Source organism: Triturus cristatus, chromosome 4_1, assembly GCF_964204655.1.
Source record: "Triturus cristatus chromosome 4_1, aTriCri1.1, whole genome shotgun sequence".
Classification (NCBI taxonomy): Eukaryota; Metazoa; Chordata; class Amphibia; order Caudata; family Salamandridae; genus Triturus; species Triturus cristatus.
This window is the reverse complement of record NC_140585.1, coordinates 526,309,573-526,334,470: the sequence shown is the minus strand read 5'-3', so window position 1 is coordinate 526,334,470 and position 24,898 is coordinate 526,309,573. Positions and strand designations below refer to the sequence as shown.

The following is a 24,898-nucleotide window of genomic DNA, read 5'->3' as shown; positions in this document are numbered from 1 at the left end:
GGTTAAATATGTACTCCTCACAATCAGGGGCGGCTGGTGACATTTGAAAATGGCGGGGCGTAAAAGTGCCCCGTAACAAAGTCGCGTCAAAACGCACTCTCAAACTAGGACCAAAACACCCCTTCCCCTCCATGGATTTTCTTCAAAACACTTGCAATCAAAATTAGACCTTCCCAACTCTGATCCCAGCTAAGTACATATCCCGCCATTTACAAATGTCACCAGCCGCCCCCATGCGTCATAAAATAACGCGCGACCAGAGGACCCTCCAACTAAAGTAAATAACTGTATTACAAAAGAACTTACACGCTAGCAATGCACAGTGCACAGGTACATCATAGACAAATCATAAGAAAGCCAGTAAACAGAGCTCTCTGCTATGACAATGTACAGGTACATCATAAAAGAACAAACAGACAGCAAGCACAAGAATGATAAACTCCAGATGCATCATAAAATAACCCACAAGTAGAGCACCCTGCCATACATAGGAATCGAAGAATCATGAAATAAACCACACAGCACCCTGCAATACACTGTAAAAGCACATCACCAGACAACTCATAGGCAGCAAGCAGAACACAGTACAATAACACTGTACCCGACAAACTGCCATAGCAGCGTTCTCTGTTGCTGCCTGCTGCAATAGCGACCTCTCCTGAGCAGCCCCCTTGTCTTCAAAATTATACTCTCAATGTAACCCTCCACAGTTTATTTGCGTCTGACCCGCTAAACTCCGCTAGTAATAATGTAAATACTTTCCCTCACTCCTTATGTCAGGGAACAATGCCTGGGAGCGCTCCCTTCCAGCCCCGCGTGGCTGGGTGCAGCTTCCTGACAAGCAGGTACAAAGGGCACGGGATTGACTCTGTCACTCACGGCGCCCAATGAAGATGGCATCATTACTTAACAAAACTGATTAGCAAAAAATTCATTTCACCCCAAGATGCTTTCCGGCATTCTCGCTGATTAGTAAGACCCGTAGGGCACTGAACAAACATTTTCAAGAAAATAAACTATACCCAGAGGCCACCCGGCATCTCATGGTCAGAGAAAAATATTCACTAATATTGAAAAAGGATTCGAGCAGAAAAAAGAGTAAAAGCTGCACTTCATGTATTATTAAAAATTAAAAAACACTTACCTGACCGCCTCTTCTCCTGGTCCGCGTTTGGCGCCTCTCTCTGCCCCTTCAAACGGTCCAAAACACCACGTCCACGTGACGTGACGCAAGTGACTGTAACCCGGCCCTCAGCCAATCCTGGCGCTGCAGCAGCGCCAGGATTGGCTGACGGCACCGCCTACTCCTCGCCCGCCGCCTGCCCATTAGGAGACCGAGGGGCTCCTAATGGGCATGCGCAAGACAGCAAAAATACAAGTACGCATGACTGGGCACGGAGTAAAAATTAAGCTCCATGCCCACTCATGCGCACTTGTGCTGACTTTCCCAAATGCCTCTGACAATGATGTCAGTCAACATGACGCCGGACCGCCCACGGTCCGACGTCATGCTGACTGCCATTCACAGAGGGAGCTAGGAGGGAGCTGCGGGCGCGCGGGCGGGGGGGCTACGCCCCCACGCCCCTATGGACGCACCGCGCCTGCTCACAATGACACACATAAAACTTCTTCCTGGGTTGGGAAAAAAGTGGTTTGAGGGGGGGAAGTAAACTTGCAAACACTCAGATTTTCGCATGAGCAAATCTACACCTCCATATTTGCTCATGCTAAATTGCAGTTCACAAATATTTTCTAGGATTACTATTTCTTGGCCTACTTCTGTGAAAGTATTAAAGTCGTATAGCTGCACTCAATTCAAGGACATGGATTTAATTAATTATTGGGCCCCTAATTAGGTCTGGCGTTAACCATGACTTTTTGTGTTTATTAAAATGTTGTTTCTTTCTCTATCTGTATCAGCTAGCTTCACTGTGAGTGACATCATTCTGTTCTTACACAAGGAGCATATCACCACACAGTTGTTTTGTTCAGTGCCAGGAACTACAGCACAATGTGTGCCTTTTGAGACCAAAACAATTTTTGCTTTTGCCAGTGTTTGTTCTAATTATGAGGGCCCGGCAGCTCCCACATCAATAAGGTTTCACAAAACCATGCTAGTGACGCACTGACAAAACCCAAAGGCTGAGCAACAATTTCAGACCTACTGGCTTTACCAATGCTGGTTTCTTTTTATGTTTCCCATAATCTTATTAAAACTTGTTACGCTGATTTTCCATTATGAATATTTTTGGGAAAAACTAGCGTACATCAACACATTTTACTAAATGATGCTGCAAAGAATTGGTACCTAAACATTTTCAGTAGTTTAGTGAAATGTTTTAGCATTTTTTTTGTGAACATTTCATTTTGAAAGTAAAGAATCAATCTTGCTTTCAAGCTTCTGCAAATATTAGCATCTAATCAGAGAGCATTATGAGAGCAGTATACATAGCCTCATATTGCTAAAAATTGAAAATGTGTGTACATATTTTTATACCTTAACCACTGTCAGTGCAGTCTAAACTTACATTTACTTAGAGCGCTCGCCCTAATAATAAAGCCTTTGCATTAATGAACCATATATACAAGTTTGAACAGCATTAACACATGGATATAAATATTACCTTAACTGCAGGAAATGCCTTTCCCTGATTCATATTAGGTTACTGTAAACTGGCAGCCAAAGGGTTTATGCTGTAGGGGGCTGGGCCAAGGACAAAATACACATGAAAACTTGTTGCCCTTGACCCCAAACAATATATCCCGGGCGTCGAGCTATAGGAATTCCACATCCCTGTACACAGATGCCTGTCCATAAGTTTTAATCGGTCATTATTGTAAGGGGGAGGGGAGGTGTGTGGTATGTTGCACCTAGTCCTGTCAAGAACCCTGCGAGGTTTTAGAAAGATTAGGCATGGAAAGCTCCAAGGGGGAATGTTTCCATTCAAACCAGGCGGTAGTTGAGCTGAAGACGCTGGTGATGTTAATGTTGGACTTAATAAATACGTGTTGAATCTTATCTTTGGTCCATGGTACTTCACATAGCCTGCCATGCTACACAACACAAAGACCGTACAATTAGATACATAAAAGGCTAAATGCAGGAGCGGTCCTGAAAGAGCAGCAACATTGGTATGCCTTACTGTTATGCTGCAAGAGACCCGCCACCCGAGGCTTAGGCCAACGTAAATATGCACGCTGCCTCTAAGTTTGCGAGGAAGGTCGAGTTGAACGCTGACACCTAAGGAGAACGTCTGCACTGGGGACAATAGAAATTACACAAGTGGGTTGCCTTACACACCCAGTGTCTAACAACGTACTATATGGCGTAACACGTTACAACCTACAAATGTAATCAACGGTGTGTTTAACATAAATAATATAAAGTTGTTCCTCGAAATTGTGTGTCGTAATTTAGGGTTTTAAGTTTTGTTTTCTTGGAATACGAGGGGCGAGCTACGCTTCCTAGGATCCGAGAAGCACTACGCTTTTCCACTTTAAGCAACCGGTGAAGGTAATATCGTCTTCCTCTGCCCCTTGCATGAAACCGAGACACCATATGACACTGTTAGTCCAGATAATTGTTGAGGGGGTGAAATGACGAAGCGACACCAGAGATATGTACATAACTGATATGCCATAAAGACTATAACTCACACAGTAAACCACTTACCGAGTTCACTGCATCCTGCAGCTGTGTCAGCCGGTCCGCCATGACCCTAGCTTCGCTGTGTAATAATATTCGCAACCAGACTAGTGGCGCTCACACCGTAACAGCCACAGTGCACTACGTGAGCCAACGAACACACTGCAACGAGCTGCCATCTTTAAAGAGTACACGTTTCCTTGTTCTACAAGAAGATTAAAAAAACACACTTTTCCAACTAACTTTTGTAATTGAAAAGGTACTTGATTTAGAATATTATAAATAAATAATGATTTTCTATCACTATTCACATCATAAATACATTGTACTCAATAAAAATAAGAATGTGGTCTTTATTTTACGTTCCTGGTGTATTCATAGTTCTATGAATAGTAGGGGAAAAACTACAAAATGGCCGCTGCACTACTATCAAGGGTCGCGGAGCTTCCCAGTTCTTTTGCTTTCAGCAGTGCCCTCGAGGCAGCACGTTTTTCATTGGTTCACATAAAGCTAGCCCTCATTGGCTAAAGGCTCGAAGAGGGAAAACGGAAGCTTGAATGCTGTGTTTCGAAAAGAACAGAGGGACAATTTGCCTGTTACAAATGCTTCTTTGTAATTTTTCACAAATTCTATGTCAGGACAGGAAGCTCCGATTATGCTTTCTCATTTCTTTATTAGAAATGCTCAGCAGCCAATTAGAAAACATTAGATAAAAAGAAACTACAGTACCCATGAACACCAGGGTAGCAACAACCATAGAGACCACATTATAAAAGGTCATGTAGATACTCTTTCTTTGCTGCTCCGCAGCCAGTTAAGTGCTTCTTTACCTTTATTTACTTGTACTTTGACATTTGCGTGATGCTTCTTTGTATTCCTTATGTACATGGCTAATTAGCGCTGGCTCTCGTTGTATCCCTCGCGCCCCTTGCAGGTATCGGTTGCTTGTTTATGCGAGGTTCGCCGCTTCTGTGTCATGTTGAAGGGAGCGTGTGTTCACCTCCCTGTGTCCGGGCGAAGCACCCGTGTCTATGAAATATTTAAGTGGAGTGGGAGAACGGGGACTGGAGGACTCGCGCGCTATGCTCGTGACCTCCTATTTTTTGTTTACGGAGGCGGCCGTTACTGCGCCTGCGCGGCGGCCATTTTGAGTTATTCTTCCGTGTTTTCTCATGGAGATTTTGCTACCGAAGGTTGTTTTCAACAACGCTTGCCCACAGCCTCGTATTCTCAGCCCCAATTACGCCTTTTTGCTCTTTTCAAAGCATTGGGCTGTATAACAAAGCATAGGCTCTGCCTAGAGTGTATATATTTTTTACAGCAAGCCCTCCCCCCACATTTAATTATTTGCAGTGTGTGCAGGTTCTACCTGTCCTGCTGGCTTGCTGTGGGGTTGTTCACTTGATGGAGCAGGAAAAATAAGATTTTTAGTATACCCAATCCATTTATATAAGTTTATATTAAAACGACTAAATAATTAATTCTAATAATTAATTGACTGATGTGATGGTACTAACCAACCTGATTAACCAAGAGAATACACGTGGGAATGCATTTGCACGGCTCAAATTAATAAGTGAACTAAGTTGTATGCATATTAAAACGATAAGTGTTGCTTAAGCAGTGTTAATGTGATTTACGCTTAAATAAACCAGCAATAATGGCTTTAAATGTCGCATATGGCTAGATAAATGCATACACATAAGGGTATTAGTAAGGGAATAACACTGTTTGAGTCATTTCCATGTATTAATTACGATTCTTGTGTCTCTTTACTTAAGTTAACTATTTCGGCCTACTAGAAGATGGCTGCTGACAGAATCCTAACTAAAGTACATGACATCACGAAATTAGCAATGGAGGAAGACGCCTGTACTGACTACGTCGTGTCCTCTCCTTGAACCTCTGAACCAGGTCTATGAAGACTACTCTGGGTGAGATGCCGATGTCCCTGAACTTGAACCAAATGTTGCCATCCGGGAACCAAAAGTCATCTACGAACAATAGACTGATACTTTCCCGACCTGGGAACATCCTTTCCCATGCGCCTAGTTTATTCATCATCCGTATGTGAAATTTAGAAGATGTTTTTTAATGTATTTAGACGTGACTGAATTCATCCAATCAATGACCTGGAAATATTGAAATTGTTACATGTATATGTAAATTTTGGTATAAATATTAGTAGTCTAGAGAGGGAAATTAGGTTACCACCCAAAGAGCTTGAGACGCACCCTGATCGATGCTACTCTATGCGGCACTCCATGCTGACAGCAGAGGACGGGACGGTAGAACTCTGATGAATTTCTGAGGACCAGTTTTCTGACTTAGAGAACGACGATTAGCCAGAATAGGTAACTATGACAAAAGATAATATTTCATTGTTAGGATTTAACTGAAAATTTAATTAGATAAAGAAAAATCATTGTTTGAAGAACTGTGTCGGGTGGTTATTTCTGGTAATGTTTATTTGCGTTAAATGAATGTTAAAGTGATTTCCATCAAAACATATCTTAACTAAATGATCTAGTCGACCACTGGATGGAGGAACTAGTAGGGTAAAATCGATAGATGTGGTTCTCCTCTATCCAGAGTGTAGAAGGTGTAGTTCGTAGGAGATTGAAAATCTCCTCTGTTAGGCACGGATAGTGTGATGAGAATGAATGTTGGTGTTATGGGCCCCACCAGCGTGTGATGTGTGTATGTGCGTGTGACTGAAATCATTCTGTCCGTGGAAGCAGGGGAACATTTTATGTTCAGAACTGCACCAGTTTCTTTCTGGTAGCAAGAGGATGTTTTTTATTATTTAGGTTTGATGATTCATGTGTATATATCTATCAGTATTTTTTTGGTAGCTAGAAATGAGTTTTATTGTGTTGGATTGATGATATTGGCATGTATATAGCTTATCGATTATTGAATGGTATTGATATATGTACTAACACTATATGTTGAAGTCGTATTGAGTTTTATGTCGTCTGTACGGCTTCTGGGATGTAAGAAGTCGGTGACAGTTCCGTAGTAGGGCAGAGGTAAGTGCTGCTCTTGAGAAAGACGGAATTGTGGTTGCCCGTAGGTACACGGGAAAGAACGTGTGACAATTAAAGTTGCGCGTCACATTGTCTGGGTTCGATTTGGTGACATCGTCGTGTGTTGCCGTCAGGGACATTCTTTCTGTGTGAGAGAAGTACGTATGATAGCAAATGGGTTACCTGTGAAATTTTGGTCTTAGGTACCAGGAAACCAAATTGGTATGCCAATAACGCTTATCACTGAAAAGGTAGCAGGTGTTCTCTGAGCTTGTAAGAAGGACAAAGTAGAGGTAAGCGCTGCTTTGTTAACGTATGTTATAATTCTGTAGTAGGACAGACTGTTCGCTGTTCGCGGAAAGGCAGGATTCTGTGTGAATGAACAGCATTTCCTTGTGTGAAAGTGCGTGAATGAAAATAGCATTTGGATTAATTGTGGAACTCTGGTTTTATCTCTCAGGAGCATTGCGTTTCCACCTATGTGTTTTAAATCCGGAGAAAACAGTTAATTGATGCTTGATAGAAGGGTGAAGTAGAGGGATGTGCTACTTTACTAATGGATGTAATTATTCTGTAGTAGGGCAGAGGTAAGCGCTGTTCTCGGGAAGCAGAATTCTCGTGGGAAAGGTCTTTTTGCTATTCTGTGGTTAGCGGAGCAGACAATGGAGATGTTTATATGTTGTAACTAACAAGTATCGTAAAAATTGAAACAAAAGTCTACAGAGTAGTTTTGTAAAGGAGGGGTAGACTGGAGACAGGAGTCAGGAGCAAGAGCAGCTGCAGCGACTGTTGACGTCAGTAGGACCGCGCTCGGATTGGACAGCTAGTCAGTGACGTAAACGCTCCAGGATTGGTGCATTGGTGTGAGTCGCGCAGGGATTGGAAATTGTGCTAGCGACGTAAACGCTCCAGGATTGGTGCGTTGGTGTGAGTCGCGCAGGGATTGGAGATCGTGACAGTGATGTAGCGACGCTAGGATTGGTGCGCGAGTAAGAGTCACGTTGCTATTGGACTAAAGATCGTACCGTGCAGGAAAGACTAAAAGGGTTTACGAAAGAAAGGAGAATGTATTATCATTCACCTGAAAAGAAGAAAAAATCTTTATTTGGGAAGATGAAGAGGTGGTTTGTGAAAGACAAAAAGATTGTGACTAGGGAAGGACAGTTACTTCCCCCAGCGAAAACCACTGCATCCTTTATGGCTGCGAAGTATGGGTATCATACTTGCATTTGGTTAGACAACTAGGCAAAATATACAAAGGAAGATGGAGTTCTAGCGTTTCCAGAGGATGGGTCCTTTAATTTGGCAATCTTGAGGAACTTACGGGAAAAGATGATGAGCTTGGATCCGCGACCTAGGCCTACGCAGTTTGAGGCATTAACAGAGTGGGAGGATGAGATGCATGAGCGAGAGAAGCAGAGAAATGGCAGCCGTTATAGGTACATGTTTGGACGGCCAAACGATCGTGAAACTCATAGTGATCGGATGAGAAGGTGGCGAGATGCTAGTATGACTGAAGGATTGTTTCCCCTTAGAACAGATGGAGAAAGTGAAGGAAGAAAATGCCTAGAAAAGAGAAATCATGTAGATACCCGGAGGTATGGGGCTAATGAGACAGATGATGATGTCCTAGATGATATGTTTTACAAAAATCCACCTCCATACAGGCAGGAACCAGAAACGCCAACCTCAGGTACACCAGTGAGGGAAACTCTGAGAATCATTAAGACAGAAGTTGTGACCCCAGAAGTAAGAAGAAGAAATTCTCTTAAGGAAAGGGGAAAGGAAAATAGAGCTGAGAGTGAAAATTCCAAGGAACTAGCAAAAACCACATTAGAACTGACAGAGAAAATAAGAGAATTGACAATAAATCTAGAAGCAGTCACAGTCCCTGTGACCATAGGTCCTGTTATGCCTATTTTTGAGAAGCAGAAAGGCAGTAAACACGGACTAACAGTTCCATATGTGAATCCAAGACAGGCAGAACAGCCCCTGATGAGAGCGAAAGAGAGTTCCTGGGAACATACTATGGGTAAAGGTGAATTACATGTGTCAAATAATCCATTTTATTGTCCAGACACTGATGAGAGAAGCAGAATGGTAGAAGGATCGATGTTAGAACCACAGCGACTGACAGAACCAGGGAATGTAGAGAAGTCAGTGAGCATAACTACTGTAGACTTGAATGACTGGTTAAAAGTTCTGCAGGATAAGGAAAAGGAATCTCATACTGTTGATGTAGCGAGATTACGGATGATGTTAGAAGAGTTGATTGTAGGGACTATTCCCACAGAAAAACTGAAAAACTTCCAAGATGAGGAACTACTGTTCCTCTGTAAGAGTGTCACTTGGAGAGCAAGGAATTTACATGACAGACTAGCGGAAATAGCGAGTGAAATGGGAATTGACATGGACAAAGTAAAAGCTTTACAAAAACCATACCGAGTGGACTTCACAGAAAAAGACATTGAGAATCTGAACGCTGCAGGGCGAATAGGGCAGATTAGGGACATAATCACGGTATTGAGGAAATGGGGAGATGTGGACAAGTGGAAGAGTAGGTGGTATAGGAAGCGGGATGACACTTCAGACAGAACATTTTCAGCATTTCCTGTGAGAGAAAAGGAAAAGGTGGTGATGGAGTTCCCTATGAGAGAGATTCCAGGAGGGGGATATGTGCATGTCCCATGGACTAGACAGGACATCTTGTCATTTACCAATGACTTCCCTCGATTACGGGAAAAAACGGTCGAGTGGTATAGACAAGTAGACAGATTTGTAAAATTGTCAAAAGTGCTGTGGATCGATTTGAATAGTCTGTTTGATATAATTGTGCCAGCAGACTTGTGGGCAGAATGTAAAATAGTCATAGATTGGCCTACCAAAGAATACCCAAGAGATCCCAAAACAGGAGCCCCAGATCCCGAAGTTATGAAATAGTACGAGCAGGTCATGGTGTTCTTGAAAAACAAAGTGCCTCCAAAAGAAACTGACTGGGTTAAAATAGATCGAACACATCAAGAAGCGAAGGAGTCAGTCCACGCATACTATGAAAGACTAATTCTAGCTTTCAAACAGTTCAGTGGGGATGACAGTCTGGGAGAAAAGGACCTGAGTCATTTTGTGTATAGATTTGTGTATGGTCTGCGTCCCGAGATTGGGGACATGATCAAGCAACACACTGTGGACTGGCAGAGCAAGAAAATAGATGAGATTTTGAGACATGCTAAATACTTCAGTGATGAGATTGAGGCAAAACAGCAAAAATTAAAGGAAAAGGCAATGTGGGCTCAAGTGAAGGTTGCAGAGAGACAGGAAGCTCAGCTGGTGGAACAAGCTAATAATCCAGGTATTAAATCAAGATTTGGCCCAGGAAAAGGAAAGGGTAATATAGAAGAGGCAAAGAAGAAGTTTCCTTGTCACAATTGCGGAAGATTAGGGCACTGGAAATCCGAGTGTAAATATCCACCAGGTACTAATAATGAAAATCCATCATTGAATCCACAGGTGCAGTGTGAGGAGAGTGGCCCACCGCCGCAACAGCAGAAGGCTGTTAGTCCGCAGAATCAGGTGCCAAAACCACCCTTACCACAGAGCCGGAGTGTACAAAGATATAGCAAGGAAGCGGGATTCTACAATGAGGAACAGGTAAACAAACCGACCCGCGCGAGCGCTGTGTCACAATATTGGCTGCAAAATGATGAAAGTGAGCCAGAGGAGTTTTATTGACGGTGCCGAAAAGAGGAAGCAGGGTGCGTACTTGGCGCATCTTTAGAAATAGATCAGACAGGACCATTTGTGGATGGAAAAGTTAATGATGAAAACATTACTTTTCTAGTAGACACTGGAGCTACACGATCCACTGTCAGATCAGCAGATGTGAAGAATCTTCCTCATTCGGATGAAACAATCCAAGTAGTTGGTGTATCAAACACCCAGATTAAAACGTACCTTACTGAACCGGTAAAGGTCAGAATAGGGAAATTTTCCGACATGCACCGATTTGTGGTGTGTGACACCAGTCCTGTGAATTTACTAGGTAGGGATTTGTTGTGCAAAATGAATTGTACCATATTCTGTACACCAGATGGTATAGCTTTTGAAACACCAGATGAAGATGTTCTGTATAAAATGACCATAGCTAACCGAGAATGTGAGGTTGCTGGAACCTATGCAGTATTCAATCCAGATGAATTGCCCCCAGCATTAAAACAGACAGTGGAGGCAGCAGTCTGGGATTTCACTGGCGAAGATGTAGGCCTGATGAGAAATGTAGACCCAGTAAGAATAGCTGTAAAAGAAGGAGCAGCCTATCCGAATATTCCACAATACAGACTGACACCTGAAATAATAGCAGGAGTAACCCCTCTGATTGAGAAAATGATTCAGCAGGGAGTGTTAAGGGAAATAATGAGCAGCCCATGTAATTCGCCAATAATGGGACTGAAGAAGCCAAGTGGGAAATTCAGGATTGTGCAAGATTTGAGAAAGATTAACAAGATCGTTGTCTCATGTTGTCCAATTGTTCCAAATCCATCAGTGATTTTATATCATATCCCACAGGATGCAGAATGGTACACAGTAATTGATTTGTGTCACGCTTTCTTTTCAATTCCGTTACATCATGACAGCCAGCCACTTTTTGCATTTCGGTTTGGAAACAGTATTTTGGCATGGTGCCGAATCCCACAGGGGTACACAGAGAGCCCCTCCATCTTCAACCAGTTGTTGAAGAAATCTCTGGAAAGTCTTACTATGCCAGAGAGTTCAGTTTTAGTCCAGTATATTGACGACCTATTGGTGGCGTCAAAGACACGTGAGGCCTGTGAAACAGATACCATAGCATTGTTAAATCATTTGGCAGATGGAGGACTTAAGGTATCTCCAACAAAATTGCAATACTGTAAGAAAGAAGTGACATATTTGGGTCATAATATTGAGAAAGGCATGAGAAAAGGGACCATAGACAGAATCAGAATCATTAAAGGAATGAGAGCGCCAATGACCCAGAGAGAAGTGAGAATGTTCTTAGGAATGGTTGGCTACTGTCGTCAGTGGATAATTAATTTTTCCCTGATTGCCAAACCATTGGTGAAACTGACAAAAAGTGAGGTAAAAGACCCCCTTGAGCTGAACAAAGAAGAATTGGCAGCTTTTAAACAGTTGAAGAACAGTCTGTGTGAAGCCCCTGCACTGGGTATGCCAGACTATGAAAAGGAGTTTGAGCTATACTGTAGTGAACGAAATGGATGTGCACTCTCAGTGTTAATACAGAAACATGGAAGACAAAGGAGACCAGTGGCCTATTTTTCGTCAATGCTAGATCCAGTGGCGATAGGTCTGCCAGGATGTTTGAAAGCTGTTGCGGCTACATGTCGAAGTCTGGAGCAGAGTGAGGGAATTGTGATGGGATATCCAGTAAGAGTGTTTGTACCTCACAGTGTGGCGATCCTTTTAACAAGGAGTCAAACACGGTTCATGTCACATAGTCGGCTGACTAAGTATGAAAAGGTCATTCTAGGTGCAAACAATGTGAGTCTGGAAAGATGTGTGAATGTGAATCCAGCTACACTTTTGCCTGATGCAGAGAGAGTGGAGATAAGAAAAGAGGTTGATCATGATTGTCTGGATGTGCTTGATTACTGCACAAAACCTCGACCTGATATAAGAGATCTGCCACTGCCAGAAAGTGATCATGTGTTTTTTGTGGATGGATCCTGTTTGAGAACGGATGAAGGAGTGTTGAGTGCAGCCTATGCAGTATGTACAGTTTCAGCAGTTATAGAGGCATCACCCTTGAAAGGAGTTAGATCCGCTCAAGTAGCAGAAATAGTGGCATTAACCAAGGCCTGCAAGATTGGGAGAAATGCGAGAGTAACTGTGATAACTGATAGCCAGTATGGCTTCGGAGTTGTCCACGATTTCGGCCAACTATGGCTGCAAAGAGGTTTCCTGACCTCAAGTGGAACTCCCATAAGGAATGCAGAAGTGGTTGGAAAATTGCTTGAGGCAATACAAATGCCCAAAGAATTGGCTGTTGTGAAATGTGCTGCTCATGGACAGGGTAGTGATTACATCACTACCGGCAACCGTTTTGCCAATGACATGGCTCAGTATTGTGCCCGAAATAAATATTCAATTAATCGGTCAAAAGAAAAGGAAATGTCTTCTTGCTCCATATTGTTTACTAACGTTGTGGGGACATGGGATGAAGTGAGGCAGTTGCAGGATGAGGCAGTTGATGAGGAAATGAGGCAGTGGGTAAAAGCAGGATGTGCACCTAGGGAAAAGGATCATGTGTGGGTCTATCGGGATGGAAGACCAGTAATGCCTGATAGCATGATGTCAACCATGGCACGGATGTATCATGGCCAAGGACATCTGGGAAGAGATGCCATGATAAGGGCTTTTAAGCAGACCTGGTACAATCCAAAATTTAGGTTGATCGCAGAAAGTCTCTGTCAGAGATGCCTGACATGTCAACAGTACAATCCTGGAAGGAAAACTGTGGTGAGTCTAGGCACCATAGGCCGGGAGGGAGGACCTTTCATCAGGATGCAGATAGATTTCATTGAAATGCCTCCTTATAACAAGCTGAGGTATGTTCTAGTGGTAGTTTGTCTGTTCTCTCGATGGGTTGAGGCATATCCAACCAGAAGAAATGATGGAATCACAGTGGCCAAGCTATTGTTGAGGGAATTCATCCCAAGGTACGGGTTCCCAATAACCATAGAATCAGACAGAGGAGGACATTTCTACAATGAGATCATGAAACTAATTTGTGAAGCATTGGATGTACAACAGAAACTGCATTGTGCCTACCGACCAGAGGCTTCTGGTGTGGTTGAGCAAATGAATGGCACTATCAAGAATAGAATAGGCAAAATGTGTTTGGCCACAGGTTTGAAATGGCCTGATGTCTTGCCTCTGGTTTTGATGACCATTAGGTCTACTCCAGACAGAACTACAGGTTTAAGTCCACACGAGATCATCATGGGACGCGCCATGAGACATGTGTTTGTACCAGTCAACAAGCTGATGACTATAACTGATGACATGATTTTGGATTACTGTAAAGGCCTGGCTGACGCAGTTCATTCTGTGTTTCACCAGGTTGGAGCGGATGCCACCACACTTGAAAAGAAACCAGCCCATGATTTAAGCCCAGGAGATTGGGTGAGGATAAAAGTCCACAGAAGAAGAAATTGCCTGGTTCCAAGGTGGGGAAGGCCAAGACAGGTCATCTTGACCACAACAACTGCTGTGAAGTGTGCTGGACTGAAAAATTGGATACATGCAAGTCACACTCTGAGAGTTCCAAATCCAGCCGACGGCATTGGAAAAGAATACTTTGACGAATCAGAATCAAGTGATGAGTCAAGTTCTGAGAATATAGGTTCAAAAGAAAATCCTGAAAGGGGGAAAATGAGCCAAGACTAGTACAGACCCCCAGAGGAGAAATTCTGAGGAAAAGATTGCAAATTTCCGATGGTTCAGATTCTGGAGATGAGCAAAACGCTAATGGTGAACACAGAAAGAATAAAAGAAAAGAAAAGAACATCCAGTCAGAAGTAACTCCTACACCAGATGAGAGAATAGAAGAAATTCCAGCTGAGAAAATACTGGAAGATACACCAGATGAGAGAATAGGAGAAATTTCACCTGAGACAATACTGGAAGAAGAAGAAGGGACAGTCATAGAAAGAGAGGGACAGATTGCGGAAAAACCCCGAGGAGGTGTAGGGAACTGCAACACACAGCTAGGTAAAGGGACAAATAGTCAGCAGGAAGATTGCGTGCCGGAGATCCGAGGAGGGATAGAAGTAGGGCCAACTCAAGAGGTGGAAAAAGAGACTTCTGAAAAGGAAAAATCAAATGAGACAGAATCTGAGGACAGTGAAACTGAAATACCAGAGGGTCGAGTTCTGAGAAAGAGAACTTGGATTGAGGAAAGAAACGGCAAACCAAGAAGAAATGCTAAAGGTGATCTTTGGCCAAACAAAATTAAGAAGCTGAGATATCGATTGATACGAGCTAAACCCTTAGAGGCTGAACAAGTGAATGAAGTAACTAGTCAGCATCCAGAGAAAGAGGGAGAAGCAGAAGTATCAGAAGCAAACAAACGAACAAGAAAACCAAACCAGAAGTATAAGTCACCTGAATGGACGTACGTGGCACTGCCTGAACAAAGGGAAGAGGCAGAAGAGGCAGATAGTCAAGGAAATCCAGAGGAGACTTTGCTGAGATTTATAAAGGAAGAAGAAACAGGGGAGATCCTGAGAGTTATCTTATCCGACATCGGAGAAGAAGCGGAAGATCAGGAAATCCTGCATGTGGATGACGAAAAAGAAGTGAAAAACGACAAAAGGCCGAGCTGAGTGAATTAAATCGATCCTTGTAGGAATACACAGGATTGAATAAGAAAATTGAAATAGTTGAATTACCTGATAAGATCTTAAATCTTGTAGGAAAGCTACAAGAGGTGGAGTAGAAGAGGTTTAGTCAAAAGACACGGTTATTGCTAACAAAATGGCTAACATAGATGATAACAAGAATAGATGTACCTTCATGAGAAGATGGTGCAAGACATGCTGCTGTTGTACAGGACTATTAATGCTTCTTTGGAGCATACTTGCTCTTTTGATCTCTTTCAAAGTAACTTTAGATACACTAGCAGGACATACTGAGAATATAACTAATATAGTGAAAAACTCACAAAAGGTAATACCGGTTAGAACAAGCACAGAGCATGTGCATCAAGATAGGTCAATAAATGATTTTTCTAGCAATGTGTTTTCAAAATTGTTGTATGAATATGTTAAAACGATGGAAGTAAGGGATTGCTATGTCTGCATGCAATTACCTGCATCTGTTTCAGAAGGGGTGACTTATCATCACCTCCCAGCGACTTATGGAATAACATGTAGCGTTTTAACTAGTATACTTTATCAAGTAGGAAAATTAGAATATAATTTGTCTAATATAGATAATATTCTTGGACGATTGCCCATGAATAAAGAATTAAATCCAGCTAAAGAAGCTAATGTGTTAGGAGAAATTTTTATAGAAACTAAAGGACTAACTCTAGAATATATTTTTAAGAACAATTTAACTTGTAATTTAAAACCAGAAGAGAAAACATTCCAGCTCCTCTGTCTTTGTGCCCGCTCGAGGATTACCATTGTGTCATTTACACTGACGGGTCTGCGCAACCCGCAACTGGATCAAAGCACGCCTATTCAGCGGCTTGCGCAATTGTGGTTGGTACATTCGTAAATGGTGATTTCCAATCCGATGTAGTACATACACAGTCATTGGGTGATTGTACCGCACAGTTGGCGGAGCTTCGTGCTCTGGTGCTTGCACTGGAGTTTGCTGATCCTCGAGTCACTACTCTTATAGTGAGTGACTCGTTTTATTGTGTACAAGCATACAACGACAATCTACATTTTTGGTCTCAAAATGACTATCGTGATTCCAAAGGTAGCACAGTTAAGCATAAAACGCTTTGGGATCGAGTGGCAGATCTTAAAGAACGTCTGCCTCTCGTGAATGTAATTCACACAAGTTCGTGTGGACCCCCGTTTTGAATCTTCTCACACTGTAACTACCTACTCCGTGGGGAAGTTATGCCAATCTTGGCTGCAACATTCTACCTTAGCATCTGTTAAACTTCATTTATCAAAATTAAACAACAAAATAGATTTGAATGATTTTGTTAAGGGTCCTGCGATGGGCAGGTCCAAAAGATGGGTCTATGCTGTTTACAACAAAGTTTGGAAGCTGTCACAGATTGAGGCTGCGTCCAGACTACGAGCTATTGACCAAGCCAATATGGAGAAAGTATTGGCTGTAATAGATAATAGCATTAACACCCTGTATTCCAGAATTTATACCTTAGATAATATTGTATCATCTGTGTTAGACATTGTGCAGGATGATTTGTCTGTATTGTATCATGGTCAAAATCAATTGCGTTCTATTATGCAGTTTGCATGGACGTTACAAACGTTAAAGGCAGGGAAAGTCCCTTGGGATTACATGAATGTTTCATCTTTGTTCCTCCCTTTTAATTTAACTGCGAAACAACAGTTCATGTCCATGAAAGATGCTACATACTCACTGCTGCACATTGAGAAATTAGAACCTTTACCTTTCTCTGTTGCTGAATTAAATTCTGCTGTGTGGCTTATTCACGGGTTGATCACGTTACTGTTCCCCCTGTTTAAGTTCAGTTCGTGCATGAAACATTATGCCCTTGGCAGATATGAACAACTTGGTACTGCCTTCCTGCACGAAGTTTGGTCACTCCCATTCACGTATAGATGTGTGAGAGATGGTACGGGGGTTTATTTGAAAGGTGAAGAGTGTACTTCCACTCCGGATCACTCTGTAGTGTGTAGGCATATTCAGTTACATGGTGCTTGTAATATACACGCTCCTAATTTAGCTTGCATCCTGAAAGGGATTCCGGTGCCAGTTATAACACCGTCTTTTACGCTGCTTGCTAACGGTAGTTATTTGCTATTAAATAATGAAGCTTGCTGTGGGATGTTAGTGGGAATTTCTTACATAGTAACTGTATCACAGCGAGTAGTTTGCTGCAATAACGTCCTTTTCCCACCCCCGCATGGCCGGCTCGATGTATCCATCTGGCCTTCTATTCCAACCTTGAAAGCAGAGTTCAACAAGATGAGCAGAATAAGGGCTCTATTGTCTCAAAAAGAAGTCGCGTTGACTTCATCCCGTGAAACATTTGTCCTTCACGTAGCTAACACATGCACGGAAGTACAGGCTCTTTTGAATACTGATTTCCCACTTCATTTTGGGACCCTGATTCAGACTATCTTTAATGCCTCATCAACAAGTGGCCTGGTTCATTTTTTTAAAATTGTGGGCTCCGGCCTCGTGACCTCCTTTCAAACTATTTTTGGTGTGATCCCCGCATTTTTTCATTTTATTTTTTCCAGCGTCTTCGGAGGTCTCCCTTTGCTTCTCGCCCTCGTAGCTGAGGTACTTCTATTGATTTGCATACTACGCAATGGCTGCGCAACTTGTGTTCCAAGGCAGCATGCCCCGGCTGCTCCATCTGCGTAACCGAATGCTTGACTACTATGGCACTTTACCATTGGCGACCTTAAGCAGCGCCTATGGATTGTCCTTCCGGTTTCCCTTCTTTACTTGCGTGCAACCTGTCTTTCATTGCCTAGATTGTCCGTTCCAATGGGCTCTGGATTTGTGCTTGTCGACCTCGGTGTCTCCTGCCCCGGATTATGATCAGCTAATGAGCCCCTTAGTGATTCATGAGTTGGACTGTTCTGGAATCAGGATTATGGCCTGTGCGGCTGCACATGGAGTCGTTGGGAATTGGGACATCGGAACGGCAGCTGCTGACTTCTTGGAAAGGAGTTATCGTGAAGAACCCGCCTGCTGTCCAAGTATGGTGCTTGAGTCTCCATTAATCGAGGAACACGTGTGTTCCTTCCCCTTGCTGGATTGGATGGCTGATAATTTTGCGGAACGTTCCAATGATTTCCTCTTGGAAGCTGTTGCAACTTATTGTGCTTACACCTTGATGGATTGACTGTTTGCCCTTTTTCATTTCATGGTGCATCCATCGATGTTATATTTGTTTCCCTTTTTAATGGTTTTTTCCTACAACATCAATTTTCTTTTTATTTTTTTTCTCTTCGAACTTTTTCACTTACCTTATATGGACTTACAGGTCATGCCCTTGGTTCCGTTCTATCGGACTTGAACTCTGCGTTCTTGAAAGTGCGCCCCTAGTGGTTAGTGGTCCGATCAAGGGGGGGTGTAGTGATGATACCTATCTCCCTATGTACAATGCTAAGTTAGCACAACCGCGTTAGATGTTAGAAAGCCATCTTGCCGCTTTTGCACGCGGCACTGTTGTTGCATGTTATTATTTGAGAAATGCTTACTCGACTTTGCTTCACATGAGAACTGTCTGTTGTTAACATCCTTAACAGTAAGTAGCGACCTTGGTCTGTACATTGTGTAAAGAAACAGTCTGGGTCACTAGACGGTGCATGTTGTTGAGTGCAGGTTGATTGGCCCACTTCTTAGCCATAACATGCACGCAGCTGCAGATACCTGAAAGACGAGTGCTTTTAATATTGAAGTGCAGCATGTTTTAGATTCATTCGGCAGAAGAGCGCTCCCAGGAGAGAGCCTAGCTGATCCTGTGATGTGATTCCACTAAGCTGATCTATACGGTATGGGGTTCCCCATTCAAGCCTATAGACCTTCTATTAGTCTAATAATAATACTATTAGTTTACTGGCGAAAGGAAGGTGGCTGAATTCCACTGTCATTTTATTATGATTGCTCCTTTCATTTTCTATGGTATTGTAACAATGCTGATGGTTCTGATCTTGACCATTTGTCTGCTTATGTTAGCCAAAATACTGCATCTTAGGACATGAGGTTTATAAATTAAACTCTTTAAACTTTAACCGTGTCTCTGTTTATTCTGTTGTGGACTGATATGAGAATAATAACAAAAAGGTATTTCTGATTCCCACCATTCCTGAGAATATTCTACGTCGCTTGTTCTGGGTTGTCTATACATTGGGACCGCCGAGCTAGATCTCGATAACGAATGGGACACTAAGCTAGTCGGATAAGGGGTTCTGGGTTCTGTGGGAGTTTTTGGTACACCACAATTCTCTGAGGTCCTGGGTTCCTGCACATAGTTCTGTGCATAAGCAGAATCCCTGCAACAGAACTTACGAATTTTGTAGCAACTTTCAGTGGCCTTGACAAAGCTCAAGCTTCGCTGCCGCGAGCGCTTCGTCCAGTTTTTGCCAGGGCCGGACGACATAGGGGACGCTCGTTTGGCCGTGGCTCTCAACAAATCTCCCAGAGGGGATTCCAGTCCCAAAGGGGCGGCGGTCAAGATACAGGCTACAACTCCCGTTCCCACTTCTATCCCTCTCGCAAAGGGAGAGGGCAATTTCGAAAGGGACGTTCCGGCGGAAATCAAAGTGGCTACCAGGATTCCAACACTTCAGGTGAGCTTGATTCCGGTTTCCGATGTGGTTCTGGGGGGCAGAATCCGATTTTCTCTGCACAATTGGCGTCTAATCTCCAAAGATGCTTGGGTGCTGCAAACTGTTCAGGGTTACAAAATAGAGTTTTATCAGCCCCAAAATCAAACCCACCCTCCCAGTCCTCTGTTTTTCTCTCTTCAAGACCAAGAGTTCATTTCGGCAGAGATCGAGTCTCTTCTACAAAAAGGGGCAATAATTCAGACTGTTCGCCATCCCCATGGGTTCATCAGCACGATTTTTCTGGTACAGAAGAAAGGGGGCGGTTCCCGCCTGGTTCTCAATCTGAAGGACTTCAACGGAGGTGTAGTTTACAGACACTTCAAGATGGAGGGGATTCATCTGTTGCGCGATCTTCTTCGCGAGGGGGATTGGATGGTTCGCCTCGACCTCAAAGATGCGTACTTGTCGATTCCCATCTTCGAGCCACATCGTCGGTTCCTGCAATTCCATTGGCAGGGGACTTGCTACGAGTACAAAGTTCTCCCGTTCGGCCTCTCGACAGCACCTTGATGCTTCACGAAACTTCTGAGGCCCGTCGTGGAATGTTTGCGCATTCGGGGTGTTCGTTTAATAATATACCTGGACGACATTCTAATCATGGCAGACTGTCCCCTCACAGTCTTGACACAGCTGGAGTGGTCTATCGACCTTTTACAATCTCTGGGATTTCTGGTGAATCCACAGAAATCAGTCTTGATTCCATCACAGGTGATAGATTTTCTGGGCTTCCAGGTCAAGGACTTCGGTTATTTCCAGACAGACTGTGTCATTGAGATCGTTAGCACGAGTTGTCGGTCTGTTGGCGTCCTCCATTCAGGCGATTTTCCCGGGTCCTCTGCATTACAGGGCACTTCAACGTTTGAAGATCCGCCATCTCCAGAAAGGTCTTCGCTATTCCGATCTAATTCCTCTTTCAGAGGAAGCGAGAAGGGAGATGCAATGGTGGTTAGACCACATACATGCCTGGAATGGGCGAGCCCTGTTCGGCTCATCTCCGGATCTGGTGATAGAGTCCGATGCCAGTCTGTGGGGTTGGGGAGCCCGGTGCGGTCCCGTCTCGACGGGGGGTCAGTGGTCCTCCCAGGAGTTGTCTCTCCATATAAATTGCCTGGAACTCCTGGCGGGATCATTTGCGGTCCGGTGTTTCTCTCCTCTTCGATCCAATTGTTGCATTCTTCTCCGCATGGACAATATTTCGGCGGTCTGGTATGTCAACAAGTTAGGCGGAACGAAATCCAAGATATTGGCCGAGATCGCCAAAGATTTTTGGCACTTTTGTCTGCAACAGAAGATCACTGTTATTGCCGAATATCTTCCCGGTCGCCACAATCAGATTGCGGACTGGAACTCTCGCTACCTTCGCGACTTCAGCGACTGGCGGCTTCATCCTCGCATTTTCCGTTCTCTCCTTCGGATCTGGGGTCAGTGTCACTTAGACCTGTTCGCCTCTCGCCGGAACACTCAACTTCCTCTGTTTTTCAGCTGGAGGCCGGATCTGAAAGCCCTGGCCACGGATGCGTTTCTACAGACTTGGCCGTCGGTTCTGTGCTACGCTTTTCCCCCGTTCATGATGATTCCCAGGGTCTTGGCTTGCACAAAACGTTATCAAACAGACTTAATTCTGATTGCTCCTCTGTGGAGGGCTCAGGCGTGCTTCCCGGTTCTCCTGGAGATGTGTTGTGCAGTGCCGCTCCTTCTCCCCCAGAAGTGGAATCTCTTGCTGGATCCACTCGGCAATCCGCATCCCCTGATTCTATCAGGCAATCTCCTTCTGCTAGCGTGGCGAATGTCGGGGAATCGCTGGTCGGTCCCAGGCCTTTCACGTGACTTTTCCAAGTTTATCAGTGAAGCCTGGTCTCCCAGTACTCATAAACGATACAGAGGATCATGGCAACAATGGTGTGACTGGTGTGTTCAACGGGAGGTTGATCCCACTTCAGCGGATGTCTCCCTGATCATTAATTTTCTAGCCTCTCTCGCTTCGTCGGTTTGGCTTATCGCACTGTCAACAACTTTCGTTCTGCCATTTCGGCGGCTCATCTTCATATTGATGGTAAACCTGCGGGTGAGCATCCTTTGATTGCCAAATTGCTTAAGGGTATTCGTCTGTCGAATCCTCCATGTCCTAAGTATGTCTCTCTTTGGGATGTATCCATTGTTTTGAAGCTTTTGGAGGCCTGGCCTTCCAATTCTTTGCTTTCCCGTAAGCAACTGTCAGCCAAACTGACTATGTTGTTGTGCCTTGTTTCTTGCAAGCGGGTGTCTGATGTTCGTTCGTTGGACTTGGCCGGTCGCAGTTTTACACCTGAGGGTGTCTCATTTCTTCTTTCCAAACGCACCAAAACGAATACTACCTCGATTACCTCCTTCCTTTCCTAATCATCCCAACCTTTGCGTTGTTCAATGTGTCAAGGGTTATGAGGTATGTACTGCTCCTTTACGTTCAGATATGCATGGTCAATTATTGATTGCTTTGCAGAAGCCTTTTCGCCCTGTTACCCCAGCTACTTTGGCTCACTGGGTTAGATGGCTCATGTCTGAAGCTGGCATTGATGTTTCCATTTTTGGTGCTTATTCGGCACGTGGGGCTATGGCTTCTAAGGCATTCTCGATGGGTGTTACGTTATTTGACCTCATGAAGGCCGCAGATTGGTCTTCTGACTCAGTGTTCAAAACCTTTTATTACAAACCAATTGATCATATTAATTCTGTGTTGGTGGATCAGCTTTGAACAAGCATAATCGGAGCATCCTGTCCTGACATAGAATTCAAAATTTGCGAACATACGTGACAAGAATTTTCAATTCTATTAAGGACAAGGAGGCGAGGATTATCCCACCCATTGTTATTGTTTATGCACATGTTCTGCATTTATACTGTTATTTTTGCATATGAATCATGTTTAGTGCAATTCCTTGTTTTCTCTACCCCCCCTATTTTTGTCTTCATTCTATTTACTGGATGTGTATTACGGCTGCATGTCTCTTTTCAGGTTCTGACCCGAAGTAGAGGTTTTTCTGTTCCATCTGTCTTATCCTGTTTTCGATGGTCCTCTGTTTCCAGTGATCTACTGATGCCGGGTCCTTTGTTCTTCGAAGTGGACTACTGCTGTTGCTGATGGTCTTCCTCTCCCTAACGTTCATCGTTTTAATTGGACTTCCTGTTTTAATTTGAACTGTTTCCTCACCAAAGAAAGAGGATGTAATACTATCTACATGACCTTTTATATTGTGGTCTCTATGGTTGGTCACGTGTTACCCTGGTGTTCATGGGTACTGTAGTTTCTTTTTTATCTAATGTTTTCTAATTGGCTACTGAGCATTTCTAATAAAGAAATGAGAAAGCATAATCCTCGCCTCCTTGTCCTTAATAGAATTGAAAATTCTTGTCACGTATGTTCGCAAATTTGGAATTGTTTTTCACATATATTAGCTCTAGTAAGTTCACAAAATGGCAAAACGAAGAAATCACCGGTATTTTTTCCTAAGAAAGGTGTAGTATCGTGTAGTACTTTGTAAGTTGTATTGTATCTGGTAAGTTGTATTTAATTGCACTGCTTAGAGCCATAGCTGCCAAGGTTTCTGATTGCTATGTGTGACATTTTTATAATTTCTGTGAGATCATGAGTGACATTTCAACCACTATGAGTGACAGACACTTTTCTAGCAAGCAAAATCAAGCAGTAACGACAAGGGAAATTTATATAAAGATTAGAAATTACACCCATTTGCGCAGCAATAAACTAAGAAAATCTTAAAACTGCTGCAAATGACAGAAATGGAAGGGCACTAACCACGTGGCCTTGTAAACTATCGTAGTTTTGGGAATATGCAATGCATCATTGGTATATTAGAGTTCTTTCAACAGGGATATTTAGCCCCTCCTTTGTGCAAAATAACTGTGGTAGCGTTAATTTTATAGTAAAGTGACAACACTACACTGGTGCACCTAAGTGGGGAAAAATAACAAAAAAATGCAGCTGCCTTTGAGAAGGGTCTCTGTGAGTCTATGACAGCCACACTCACTGGCTCAGCCAGCTGTATACACTGGTCTCTCAGCTGCTGTACAGTAAAGAAAGTCAGTATGTCCCCAGTCATGATGCAGGTGAGCAGCCCCCCTCCCACCAAGAGCTCTCAATGCAGAACTGGTGACAATGGCACTGCTTGGCTAATATGAGAGGTGTGCCTGCCCTTTACACCACCTGCTCAGCCTCTCCCAGACTCAGAGCAGAGTTCTAGTGTTGCTAGGAGAGCCGACAGCAACAATCAAAGGGGGCACAGGCTGAGGGAGTAAATAAACATCGGAAAGCACTAGTACCTAGGTCTACACTAACCTCGTCACATAGCTCAGTTCCATCACATTAATCTATACATGGCAGCTATGGTGAAGTATTTAAAAATATGTAATTGATCATTCCAGTTAATAGATTACCTGCTCTCTCAGGCACTTACGGCTCTGAAAATTGTAACTGAATGCTGCAGCGGCCTTAATTATAATGGCCTACAGCAGAGTGTGGCCGCGCCATCAAGTGCAAGCAACGGCGCTGCCCCATAATTATTTGCGGCCGCCTTGGCACCTTCCTGAATAATAAACTCCCAGCCCTCGGAGCCAGCAGGATGTGACATACCCACGTGGAGCCCTAGCTTGAAAAGCGGACGTGACGTCATGCAGGCTGACACAGAGCCGCGCGGCACCGTGGCCGCGGGTGATACATTGTAGTAGAGAACCTGGGACTGGCAGGCGCCTAGCTTGGATCACTGCCTCAAGAAGACCACGGAATCAGCGCACCAGCGCAGGCAGACCACAGGCAGTGCCTGCAGCCAGCTGCCACACTCACGTTTGCAGCCATCAGAAAATGTACACCTGAGACTGCCACTATGCATTATGCGCGACAATGCATTTCAGTGCGGTGATGCGGAGCACCACACTGAAATGAGTTAGTGTCACATCTGATGCGTAATAATTGGCAGGACTGTAGAATTTTCTTGTAGATTTTGGAAGTCAGAATTTCCACACTATGGTTCTATGTTCTCCATATATTAATGTGTGTGTAGAATGTTAGGGTCAGCTGTTACGCTCTCTTTGAGAGTCATGCTGCTGCCCTGCGGGTTGACCATAAAGAAGATGACTCTACTTTGATTACCTTCTGT

The 24,898-nt window shown here is 43.6% G+C and overlaps 1 protein-coding gene and 1 long non-coding RNA gene across 2 annotated transcripts in view; one reads left to right on the top strand and one right to left on the bottom strand.

Annotated features, from left to right (window-relative positions):
* The window catches only part of MED21 (mediator complex subunit 21), a 70,992-nt gene extending 66,898 nt beyond the window's left edge, over positions 1–4,094 (bottom strand). Inside the window, exon 1 of the mRNA XM_085652795.1 lies at positions 3,674–4,094. Within this exon, the coding sequence (XP_085508921.1) occupies positions 3,674–3,715 (42 nt within the window). The 5' untranslated portion in view covers positions 3,716–4,094. The remainder of the gene's footprint in view (positions 1–3,673) is intronic.
* A 105-nt stretch (positions 4,095–4,199) lies between these two features.
* Positions 4,200–23,051, top strand: LOC146855179 (uncharacterized). Its single transcript, XR_014980796.1, has 3 exons — positions 4,200–5,580; positions 10,183–10,323; positions 22,741–23,051. It is a non-coding gene; the product is annotated as an uncharacterized LOC146855179 (long non-coding RNA).
* The last annotated feature ends 1,847 nt before the right edge of the window (positions 23,052–24,898 follow it).